Consider the following 12,919-nt stretch of genomic DNA (forward strand, 5'->3'; position numbering starts at 1 on the left):
AATGAAAAAGTGAAGATGGTAACTGTAGGCCACTCTTTGAAGAAGCTTAGCTACAACAGGAAGAAGAGGAAAAAGGGCAATAGGTGAGAGAGACACGAGGCCAAGGACTGCAGGATTAAGGATGCTTAGATGCTGAGGGGACAGGTGTAGCATGGGCTAAGAGTGTGAAGGTGGAAGAGAAAGAGGTGGGAGGATGAGTGCAGAGAAGAGGCAGTGGTGAGAAAAGCACAGAAGAGAAGGGATGCTTCTGCTCCAAAAGGAAGGAGTGAGGATGAGGGTGGTGTTGGGCACCAGCCCATGGTAGGCTATAGGTTAAGAGATGAAGAGATGGCCAAGAACTTCGTTTGTGACTGATGCTCTTCTCTGAGAGGCAGGAGCTTTCTGAAAGACCTGTCTACCAAGAATAAAGTTTGAGAACCGTGAAGGTTCAAAATGGTGGTGGGGATGAACACAAAAGCCTACGGCCGGGAACGTGCACAAGCATTGCGACAGAACAGTGATAGGGCTGGGGCCTCAATCTGTGTTATTTGGAAGTGAAAACCAAACAACAGAAACTAAACTTGGGAGGACTAAGAAGGGAAGGATGATCAATTCAAGGCTGCAGTTCTACGACAGAATCACCTCAATGTACTCTGATCTAGGTATGAGAAGATCCGACCATTCTTCTGAGTCTTTAAACAACCCTAAGTCACATAAGTTTGCTCAAATATCTCAAGCCTACCATGGTTTGAATCACTTAGCAAATCTGAAGAAACATTTTTTAAATGTGCAATTCATTTCAGAGTCATGAGTATTTTCATTATGTAGTTTTTATTATAGACGAACATTATTGTAAAAAAAAAGTTCACCTGGAATAAAATCCATTTAAAAAACAAAAACAAACCACAGCATCAGTATCAGTATACAGTTAATGAATTGGCTTAAACAAGATTAACCACATGACAGGTTCACTTTATCTGCAGGAGCTTTTCACATTAAGCTGTTGAAGCAAAAATAAAATATGCTGAAACATACACAGAAGGATAATTCTATGGAAAAACTAGAAATTTCCCATTAGGGGCATGATTTTAGTCAAATAGTTTATTATGGCATTTTGCACTAAAGGAACTGCAGTGTCAGCTGCAAACAAACAAAATAAAACCCATCTGTAAGGCCATAGGAATGAATTATAATAATTAAGTTCACATTTTTAAAAAGGTAAGAAAATGAAACAAGAAGTTCTATTAGTTCTTGGCAATAAGAAATGCAATCACATATGGCACAAGCATTTCAAAAAATGAAGTAAAATTTGAAAATATCCCTAAAATAATTGTTTGCTGATATTCACTTCTGTAAGTTTCAGTCATTCAGAAATTTTTCAGACTGAACAGGACTCCCGATAATTTTATTAGTCTTAAAAAAGAAAAAAAGACCGATTCTCTGTAAAATTGTGCTGGGATTTAAAATTTTATTAGCATATTCCCTCTAGGTCCCTCTAGGACAAGGAATTCCTTTTTTTTTTTTTTTTTTTTTTTTTTTTTTTTGACATTCCATTTCCCTCCCTTCTTTGGATGTAACAAGGAGGGAAAAGGAATGTCCTTTCTTTTAAAAGAAAAATTCTAAAAAACCTGATGGCAGAAATGAGTGCTTAAAATCCGAGATAAGTAAACCAACATAATGAAATGCTGTTTTAAAATTTGAAGCTTAGAAGCTCATTTTTAAAGATTAAGTACTAAATTTATAAAGAAAGCTAAGTCATGAACTAGAAAAAAAATCTGCTTAAATGCATCACTTACTGTTCACAGGAAAAACTTTATAAGCCTTAAAACAGATTCTCAGCATTCAGAATCTGTAAAATGGAGTTATAATCTCTTACTTAGAAATTTCTGCAAACGTTCATCTATATTGCACAGCTAAATTTCTTAATGGAGACAGGGAGATCATACCTTGTTTGCACTAGCGGATAGGACATGTATGTTCTATTCTAGAGTAAACTATCTCCTACCTTTTCCAATGATGTCTTTAGTCCAAAACAAAACATATAATCTAAATGGTGTTGGATGCTTAAAGGCTGGCTCACCGGTTTTCTACCAGGTATTAGAATACAGGTTAGCTAAATGAGGTATAATTAAAAAACAGTCCTTCAAAGTAAAGAGTATAGTCTTCTGACCATTTATAACAGAGACTGCACAAGTGCTCGTGTAAATAGTAAGGAGCCCTGCGGCACCTCGTACCCGAGGCCCAGGTGGATCATTTTCTCGTCATCTGCATGAAGTAAAACAGCTAAAATAAATTCCCAGTGAAACGTGTACAATCAACTGGTTTACATGCTACTGAGTTACAGCACATTTTCAGTGTCTGATATCCTCAGACTCTAGGTGAAAAGGTCTAGTCCAATCATTGTCAAAAATTAGCACACTGATAATAAAGTGCAGCCACCGAACCACGAATACCGCTGCAGAAGTCTTCATGTACCTTATCCATAAGACCACAAACATGTCCACACAAAACTAGATTTCTTCAGTTTCAGCAGGGAACAGACGATTATGTCACTAAATTCATCTACAAATAGAAAAAATAATGCACTATATGTACATTATTAAGCAAAGTGGAATATTTATTGGGTCATTTTACCATGCAGAAAGTGAATTTCCTATGGTCTTAGCTCAAATTATATACAATTTAGCAAAGCTAAATGTAAGAAAATAGCAAGGACAATTTATTTCTATAAACAGAGCATATACCCCCAAATTGCTGCTACTTCAAAGAGCACTTTAAGACTCATCTAACTTTTACAGGCTCTTTCAAAGGGAAGTTCATGGAGACTAATTATTAACCCACATAAGACAAAAGGAGAGAGAAGGAATGAAACAAAAGCAAAACACTGTGTTGGAAAAAAAAAAAAACAGCTAACCACAGAATATGTCAGTTTTGGTTTGCAGACAACCCCTGAGATATAAACCAAAGTGTTAAGACACCAAATAGTCAGAGGTAAATTACTAGAATTACATTCATACATGGTGTCATAGCACTTGCCTTTTAGAAAGTACTTCGTTACCATTCAGAAAGCTTAACTGCTTGGATCTTATTCAGAAAATTAGTAAATACAAGATGTTTCTAAGACATTACGTTTTTCTTTCCAAAAATGTATCTAATTTTAAAATGGTAGATGTACAATCAACTTTCAGTCAAGCAACTACTGATTATACTGGGACACCAACAGGTGCCTGTAGGCCTATAGGTAAATTAAAAAAAAAAAAAAATCAGGAAGGCTGAAATTTGTCAACATTTTTAGTGTATCCATCCAAAATAGCTCTGGGATATCTGCTGCTGCTTAACTATACATAAGTTTCCCAACAAGTAGTCCGGGTCTGACCGGCCCAAGTGCTCTAATGCTGCATCTTAATCTAAAGCGCAATGCTCTGTGGTGACAAGCGATCCACTTCCGTTTTCGTCTCCACTCTCGACCATCAAGCATGATGGTAACCCTCAAGAAACAAAAAAGGCCTAACAGGAAGAACAATTATTGACAGAATTCATGTCCCTAATCACCTGTTCATTACTCCCTTCTGTATTGTGACAGTGAAGGCTAGAATAACAACACGATGATCTGAATTTGGCACGTAAGTTAACGCTAAATAGCTTTTTTTTTTCTTACGTGAAAGTTTCATCTACAAAAGGTATACCAGTACCAGTGTCTGGTGAGAAAGGCAGCTAAGCTTTTGGTTGGCTTTGGCCCAGATGACCGGACTGAGTTCTATAACAACAAACCTGAACAGATGGAACTGGGTTCTACGCATTCAACAACAGCTGTTTTAAAATGGAAACCTTGCTCATATTTTCTCTAACGAAAAGGCAAGACTTTTCCTAGAGGCTGCACTATGTCTAATTACCTTTGTGAAAGAAAGAAAGAAAGAAAGAAAGAAAGAAAGAAAGAAAGAAAGAAAGAAAGAAAGAAAGAAAGAAAGAAAGAAAAGAAGCCCAAGTAAAAACAGAACAAAAAAATCATTCTGTTCGCCATTACCAAGAGCTATCTCTATTAGATTTACATCAACAAGTTAATCTCTCTCCCGATACGTAAGCTTTCTACAAACAAAAATCTAAATCTAATACTTGCTAAATTTTGCAGACAGGGATCACAGTAGGGATTGGGTATTATAAACAAAACCAGCAAGCTAAAGAGTGAACTTAAGAAAAAATATATTGCATATATTACGATGCTGATGTGACAGAACCACAATAAGATGCTAAAATAAGAGCTAAATGGTACATCTCTCTGCCTATGTAAAATTTCAGCTCAAGAAGATCACAATTAGAAACAGACAACAATGTTCAAATATGTTATGTTTTCAATAACTGAGTGGTTACGACAGGTCAAACATAGGAAAGAATAGTAAATACAAACACCAGGAAATGCTAGATTAAGGTGATTTCCAAATGTAGCTTCTATTGATCAGAGAGAGGTAATCAATTGAAAAAGTGACTTAAAAAAGCTACCCAAACTCTCCAGCAAAAAGGTCAGGAATGAAACAAAACTCTAAACAATCTGAAGAAATAAAGGAATTATGGTCTCTGATGAATAGATGGACATTTTTTATGAATTTTTAAGATCACTTTTATCAGAATTTAAGGATTCTGATTTAAGGAAATCACAAACTAGAGCCCTTGAAAAAATTCTATCAATGCAATCACATTTGGCCACATGACCCAGACCAAACACTTTGTAATTTTCGTATGTTAACCTCTGCTTTAAATGTTTTACTTTTTTCAAACATTCCCAAGTGCACAAATTTGTCTAGAACTTATAACGAGGCAAAAGTGTGCAAATATGAGTCTGAGACCGTGCTGTAGCAGGGACAGGCTAACACTGATGTGCAAAGTGAAAAAGAAAAGATAGCAGCTTCTGAGACAAACCAAAGGAAAAACAAGTTAGGTCCTGCGTATGTCTCCACTTCATTGCTTCCGTGTTTGAAAAAAGGAGCCTGTTATCTGGATAGGCCATGAGGCTGGAATCCACGTGGCATTCTGTGTCGAGAAGTCTAGGTTCAGTGGTGCTCTCAGCAGCAGCCTGGCGGTGTGATTCTGAGGCTGGCTGACCTGTGCTTTCAGAGAAGCAGGAAAGGGTCCTTTAGGTGTGCGGCAGTCTCTCAGAAAGAGTTCATCAAAGTAGCGAACAACGGAAGAAACTGGTCTTCTTTGATCGGTTCTCTGTTATTTTCACTGGTCCACCTGACCCTGATGAATTGCTGTCATTCTAGAAAAGGGAGGATAAAGTTACCCAGGAAATACAAGTTTCATCCCAATTATCTAAAGCGTCCAAATACCAAACCACAAATGTGTACTCAGTAGAGTATTTTATTAGAAAGGAGACTCCTTAGGCTCTGATGTTGTCTGTATCATTGGAAATGGTGGGTTAAAATGAGAAACATATTTTTAGGATAGCACCTTTTATATTAATAATGTATCAGATGGGAAGCTCCTATTTCCAGTTCAGAGGAATTATAGCCAATGGAGTGTAAAGTTTCAAGGGTAATGATGGAAACGATGTTAAGATATTGGGATAGGCAATCCTCTTGCTAGTGGTAAGAACAGGTGCTAACAGAAGGTATACAATTATATTCAGGATTCTGATGAAAACAAACTTTCAAGGTGGTGCTAATGATTCATCATTGACATTATTTCTAATTTGAGTGAACTTTAGCAACTTTAAGATTATAATTATATATAGATATAAATATCTGTCACATTATAAACTAGATAATTTAATGGCAAAAATTTAATTTGTGTCATTAATTATTCTGGTAAAAATTCCATTAAAGACCACCTACAGAGTCAGATGAAAGAACGGAAGCAGCCACAGTTCAGAAGTAAGAAACTTGAAGAAACAGAAATAAGAATCAAAGTTCAACCAGGTGAGTATGTGAGTCAGGAAAAAAATGAGTCAATGTGAATATGTTATAATCAGGCCTATCCTTTTAACCAAATAAATAAACAGCAAAAATAAGAAAACAAATTTAACAAAGAGCATAATGAAAATAAAAATTATAAGTGATACAAACCATTTTTCTGTTGAGTTTTGTCATTATATCTCGTGCAAGTGTAAAAAATGCCTAAAGGTAAACCAAAGACTTTATTAATATATGTTTATAATATATTTTAAAAAAGAAATGTAGGATTTTTCATTATTTCATTAAAAAACATTATTTGGCACTTTTTAATTGAGAAAAGAACGTAACTGTAATCATAGTACACACTTGAATATTTTATCTTATTTTTCAACAGTATCATAAACACTTTCCAGTATTTTAAAACTGTCATTCATGGGGCGCCTGCGTGGCTCAGTCAGTTGAGCATCCGACTCTTGGTTTTGGATCGGGTCGTGATCTTGGGGTTGTGGGACTGAGCCCGAGGTCAGGCTCTGCGCTGAGTGCAGAGTCTGCTGGATATCATCTCCCTCTCCTTCTCTCTCTGCTCCTCCCCCTGCTCGCACATGCACACTCTTTCTCTCTCTAAAATAAATAAGTAAAATTAAAAAAAAAAAACACCTGTCATTCATTCATTCATCAAATATTTTCTGCACATAATATCTGGCACAAGTTCCCAACGTGACACTTGGTAGCTTTCTCAGTACACCAAAAGCACCTGGCAGGGCAGAGGCTCTAGGTCACCCCAGGTCCTCAAAGCGGGGCACAGGGTCTTGTCCTGGAGATGCCGAATATCTGTTTAATAATTGAGTGAATAATTACGTATTACCTAAAGCTCTAGAATCTGTTTTCACAAAAATCCCTACCTTTTATCCCCAATCTCTTCTCTTTCAAATTGCTTTCACTCTTGCACCTGAGAATTATATCATCTTCTATGTCTTAGTTCAGCTAAATTCCCCACCGTGGAAATCAGTTCAAATAGAAGGAGGACAAATCCGATTAATCTCAGTGACAGTGTCTAGTGCGTCTTGACCCAAATGAAACATTTTTTGATTCTATCACCTCTACTTTGTTTCTACAGAGCCAAGACTTTTTTTTTTTTTTTTTTTAAGATTTTATTCTTAAGTAATCTCTACACCCAGTGTGGGGCTTGAACTCACAACCCCAAGATCAAGAGTCGCATGCTCCACTGACTAAGCCAGCCAGGGGTCTCTCTACAGAGAGCCAAGACTCTTAAAGAGTCTTCGGGTGTCTCCATGCTAAACCCACAATTGTCAGTCTCTTTGTTCCCAACCACTTCTGATGCCCCCAAAGATGTTCGGCAGAAGGATTATGTCTATTCAAGTATAGAAACAATATGATAACCACTATCATCACTTACTATCAATGTTGCATGGTCACACTGGTCACCTGTGAATCTAAGTTTCTAAAGAAGACCATCCCAGGTTTTATGAAAAGCTAAGTACATTAAATCAAACTCTAGGAAAATTGCTAATTTCTCCCGAATAGCTGGTCAGAACAAGCAGGTCGAGCAATTCTCAGCTCTATACTTCCATAACTCAAAGCTCTCTGTCAGCCACAGATGCAGTCAGGGTGCAGCCACGAACAGGGACCTAAAACTGCTCCATTAGGCCAGGGTATGGAGTTCACTTTGTACGAGCAACCCTATCTGGGCCATCTCAGTGAACAAATTTTCTCCTGTTTCTACTTAAGAGGCTCCCCTCTTTCTGATGGAAGGAAACCCTTTCGTGGAAAGCAGAAGGAAGCATTTTTCGGCTCTTCTAGCTTGTGTAAATACACCAACAGAAGCTTCCTGTTTCCTAACATCCATTAGACAACCTGAAAAAATGAGTGTGAGTTACTGAAAACAAAGAAAAAGTTCTGATCAGTGTCCCCTAGCCAATAAAGTCATTTAAATCTTGATTTTTAGCCATAATGTTATGGTGAGTGGTGGCAGCCCAAGAAATTAAATGTCTACAAAACCACCAGTATTACTGTTTATTGAATTATATGTATTAACACACATGTATCATTTTTACAACCTGTTTAAAAAATGTTTTATTTTTTATTTGTTTGTTTGTCAGAGACAGAGGAAGGGAGGGAGGGAGAGCACGTGTACAAGCAGAGGGAGTGGCAGGCTCCCCGCTGAGTAAGGAGCCCGATGCAGGACTCGATCCTGCACTCGATCCCAGGATCCTGGGATCATGACCTGAGCCAAAGGCAGACCCTTAACCAACAGAGCCACCCAGGCATCCCTAAAAAATGTTTTTAAAAAAGAAAATATTATCAACAACTCTGCCCTTGGTAAAGAAAATCTATTCTTAGAAGACTTTAGATGATTGGGGTTTCTTTAACAATTCACTTACTGGAAATTTATTAAAACTACTCTCTGATAAACACATTTATTTCTACTAAATGCTGTTGTGTTACAATGTATCATGCTTAATCTAAGGGAATCTGTTCAATAATCAGTTAAATTCTCTCTTGAGAGAGTACAGACATGAAAGTAATTAAGATTCCCCTGCTACGGGCTACTATAGGATGACACGAACCATGATAAATGAGCAGAAAACACTGTGCTTGGTCGGCGAGTGCAGCATTTCTGGCTTCCCAAACAAAGGGCAGAGCTGAACTTGAATGGAACTTCTACCTTCTGCACAGTGAATCTTAATTGAGCAATGTCATACAGCCCATGTGGGGGCTGGGTGCTAGAAATTCAAGAACCTGGGTCCGCATAAAAGTCAAAAGCACGAAGTTCGCAAAAGGGAGGTGGAGCTCACAGAAGGCATTCACTAAGAAAACGACAAGTCTTGGAGAGCTGCTTGAACACAGGCACCTAAGCTCTAATGTTACCCCATAATAGGTCACCGAACGTTTCTTTCTTACCTCTTCTACGTTTGTACTGGATTTTGCACTTGTCTCCAAGAATTTAATCCCATAGTCAATTGCTAACTGAAAGGCAAACAGAAACATTTAAATTCCATTCAAGTTGCTTCAACATATAAAGCATTTCCATTTTCTAGGTTGTTCAAAGTCCCAAAGGGAGAGGATCTAGTTGAAAACTCCTGTGGTTCTCAAATTTCTTTGCTTTCTTCTATGTGTTTGAAATGTAGACATCTAACTTAACCATCATAAGTAAAATGGCAGTGCTTCCACTCAAAACATGACTTAAGTTATTCTTTTTTTCTATTATACTTCAGTTCTCTAATATGCTTATAAGAAAAACCGTGAGATAGATAACTTGCTCCTACCAGTAATTTGGGATTCACTGACCCCTTTCACCTGCTACCAAAGTACAACTCTCCAACAGTTACTATACTGATTTTTCATTATTTTTTAATAAATTGGTACATTAAAGAATGAAAGCTGAAAATACCACGTACTCATTGCTTTTGTTTTTATTTGGTTTCTATTTCCATCTACTCCTCAAAAGCTCCCAGTTTATTTAAAATAACAAGACTAAATGAATGTTCTTAGGGGAAAAAAATTTTCAGTCAGATTTAAAAACAAAATACATTTTGCATGCATCTCTAAAAAAAGGCCAAAGCAAAATTCCAAGATTTAAAAACTGAAGCCTCTAAGTTAATTTTGAAAATGTCACAGAAGTAAATATGTACATGTAATAAACTCTTGCTTTTTTGCAGGATATGAAATAGAGAAACGCCTATAAATGACGTCCACAGCTTAATGAGTTACAAGCAGTTCATCCACAATGACCTAAATCTAATATGGCGTAAAATACTCTTAGGAAAAAAATAATGAATTGGAATATGATTCCTGTTTAACCTTCACCTATCCAATCACTTTTATTTGAAGAGAATGATTTTCTTGACCTTTAAAACTGGGCATTTTCACACAGATATGGAAGAAATAGCCCGAGCTCTAAGCTGCAGGAATGTGAAAAAGGACCAATTTGTATCTCCCAGAAAACAGCAAATTCTTCAGGAATGAGTCATGACTACACAGTATACAGAGCTGGATCTCGAATACTAATCATACCATTCAAGTATGGATTACATCTCTTTGTTGTTTTTTTTAAAGGATTAAAATACAGGTATTTTTCAAACTGAAATCAATAATTAAGTAATACTAAGAAAATAAATGCTTAGTATGAATAGCGTCCAATCTTTATGCATTCAGTTCAAATTTACCTTCTCTCCTCTTTCTTTTGACACTTGTCTTTTGTCATTCATATCACATTTGTTACCCAGGATCATTCTTTCAACATCTGAAGAGGCATGCTGCAGGGAGAAAATAGTACGTTATAAAAACAGCCTGAGCAAAACACAGTTATTCAGTAGACAAATCCTAACCTGTCAGAAACATATCCATAAATTTAATAAGACGACAAATAATCTTTTGCTCAACACAAGGCCTGATGCAGGGAAAAATTTAAAAGATGGGAGGAGCGAAAAACTACGGCATAAGAACCTATGCAAACTTTTTCCCCAAAAGCCTTCACTCTCATGCCTTTGTTTGTACGTGAACAAACAAATAAAACTTCCAGTTATGTGACAACAAAACTTCCAAATATTAGTTTGGGTCAAAGAAGGAAGAAACAGTACTGAGCGAGCCAATGAGGAAGGTACTCTGGATTCTGAACTACTTAAAACATGAAATCATGTAGGTTAATATAAATGTGTACAATAGATTTTTAAAGTCAGATTTCTTTCTGAAATGTCAAAGACATCAAAAAAAACCACTTTTTTTTTTTAAAAGATTTTATTTATTTATTTGACAGAGAGAGAGACAGCCAGCGAGAGAGGGAACACAAGCAGGGGGGGTGGGAGAGGAAGAAGCAAGCTCCCAGCAGAGCAGGGAGCCCGATGCGGGGCTCAATCCCAGGACTCTGGGATCAGGCCCTGGGCCGAAGGCAGACGCCTAACGACTGAGCCACCCAGGCACCCCCTCCCCAAAAATCTTAATACCAGTCAATCTGGAATTAAACCAGATTTCAAATATCTACCATGGAGAAAATGTTAGATGGAAAAAATGACAGTTGCTGGAATAGAGAGATGTCTTTGCCAGTTGGACAGCAAGAAGCTAGGAGACGTTGAAGCTAGAGGAGCACAAGCAAGTCTCTTCTTTCTGCCTCAGTTTTCTCATGTGTAAAATGGGGACTTGGACTTATTTTCAAGATCTGGCCCAAGTTTACAATTCGGTGAGACCGCCCTCTGTGTGCAGCCCTCGTCTGACAGAGCGGTCAGACGGGCAGCACCAGACATCACTTGTCTCTGCTCCTCAGAGCGAGGGGCCTGACCTGCCCCTGGCCTACTTCTCAGCGGCTCAGCCGCCTCTTCCAGAGACAGAAGGAACCCTCTGCAAGCACCCAGCAGGACTCCTCTCTAGTATCATCATTCTCTTTCCATACATACCTCTTCAATGTTTCTTATCCAATTTTTAATATTGTCAAAGGACTTTTCATTTGTGATGTCATAGACCAGCATAATTCCCTGTAAGAAAAATCTTTATTTAGTACTTCATATATTTAAAGTTATAGAATATAATGTCAGTATACTCCTACTTTCCAGAAATCTTTTGTTTGCCTTTTATTTTGTCTTTTTAATTAAAAGGGATTTATAATAAAAATTTTAAAGTACAAAGAAGGAAAAATAAATAAATTCTTCTACTGTCTCACCATGTAAATAAAGAGTCTGAAAAATTTTTTTACTGTTAACCTTCAATGAATTAGTGATTATGGTAAAGGTGATACACCCTTTCTACCTGACTGCATATGATAAGAATCAGCACCAAATGGAGCTAAAAGAGTGTTTAAGTTAAAACAGAGATAGCGATTAAGAGAAAAAGGTAATCACTTCTGTTGTGTACTTTATTATTACAAGTAGAAATGTCTTGCTTTTTTTTTTTTTTAAGATTTTATTTATTTATTTGACAGAGATAGAGACAGCCAGCGAGAGAGGGAACACAGCAGGGGGAGTGGGAGAGGAAGAAGCAGGCTCATAGCGGAGGAGCCTGATGTGGGGCTCGATCCCATAATGCCGGGACCACGCCCTGAGCCGAAGGCAGACTCTTAACTGCTGTGCCACCCAGGCGCCCCAGAAATGTCTTGCTTCTTACTCCTATACTAAGATCGTAACTAAACTGCTTTAAAATTATTTTTTCTACTTAAAAAAATAAAAAATAAAAATAATAATTTCTTCTTATATGGGCTGATCAAAATGTCACTATCTGTCTACATAAATCACAGACACTTAAAATATAATACATTTGTTATACAGGTTTAATGAGAGGCACTGTCATCATATTTTTAAACACCCTCATGTCTGGTATTTCTAAAAGGTTTACTTTCTAAATGTATCAACTGATGCTTGTATGCTAACTATTCCAAAATCTGTATCACCAGACCGCACTCCTGTATTAAGTGCTAGATTTACCCAGCTGTCCGTCCAGTCAACAAATATTTAGTGAGCACCCACTATATGCCTGATACTATACTTTGTGCTACTACCAGTGGACAAGATAGACAAGGCCCCTTCCTCTCATGGACAGCTAGCAAAGAAAACAATAAACCAATAATTATACAATGGGTTATAACTTTGACAGCTGCAATGAAGAAGTATGGGAGTTTCAGTACAAATGCGGATCTAATCTGGCTAGGGGCTGGGGTGGTCGGGGAAGGCTTCCCTGAAAAAATGACATTAAAGCCAAGACCTGAGGTCTGAGTAGACTTGAACTGGGCCATGGGGCCGAGGCTGGGGTGAAGAGGGAAAGCCCATTGTGCCTGGCACACAGCAGAAATGTTGTCAGTACCCTGCTGACCAGAACGGCACAGAACCCACTGGACTGACTGAAAGAGAGACAGCTTGGTAAGAGTGCAGAGATCCAATGGGAGAAGGGCACAAGAGGAAGCCAAACAGAAAGATAGGGTCGGTTGGGCTTTGGAGACCAATGACCAGTATCAGCTCCCAAATGTCCCATGTGCTCACCAAAAACTCAACTAAGTAAAACACAAGGTTCTGTTTGTCCCATCCAAATCTTGTCTTCCTCTTTGTACT

General features: G+C 37.7%; 1 protein-coding gene across 1 annotated transcript in view; it reads right to left on the reverse strand.

Moving 5' to 3' along the window:
- Positions 1–791: 791 nt before the first annotated feature.
- RAB8B (RAB8B, member RAS oncogene family) overlaps positions 792–12,919 on the reverse strand; it is a 59,033-nt gene continuing 46,905 nt past the window's right edge. The window contains exons 4-8 of the mRNA XM_008708690.2: positions 11,279–11,356; positions 10,055–10,144; positions 8,790–8,855; positions 6,039–6,089; positions 792–5,233 (exon numbers count right to left, since the gene is read on the reverse strand). Coding sequence (XP_008706912.2) covers positions 5,141–5,233; positions 6,039–6,089; positions 8,790–8,855; positions 10,055–10,144; positions 11,279–11,356 — 378 coding nt within the window. The 3' untranslated portion in view covers positions 792–5,140. The remainder of the gene's footprint in view (positions 5,234–6,038; positions 6,090–8,789; positions 8,856–10,054; positions 10,145–11,278; positions 11,357–12,919) is intronic.

The sequence above is a fragment of the Ursus maritimus genome, unplaced genomic scaffold (genome assembly GCF_017311325.1).
Source record: "Ursus maritimus isolate PB19 unplaced genomic scaffold, ASM1731132v1 scaffold_27, whole genome shotgun sequence".
NCBI classification, from domain to species: Eukaryota; Metazoa; Chordata; class Mammalia; order Carnivora; family Ursidae; genus Ursus; species Ursus maritimus.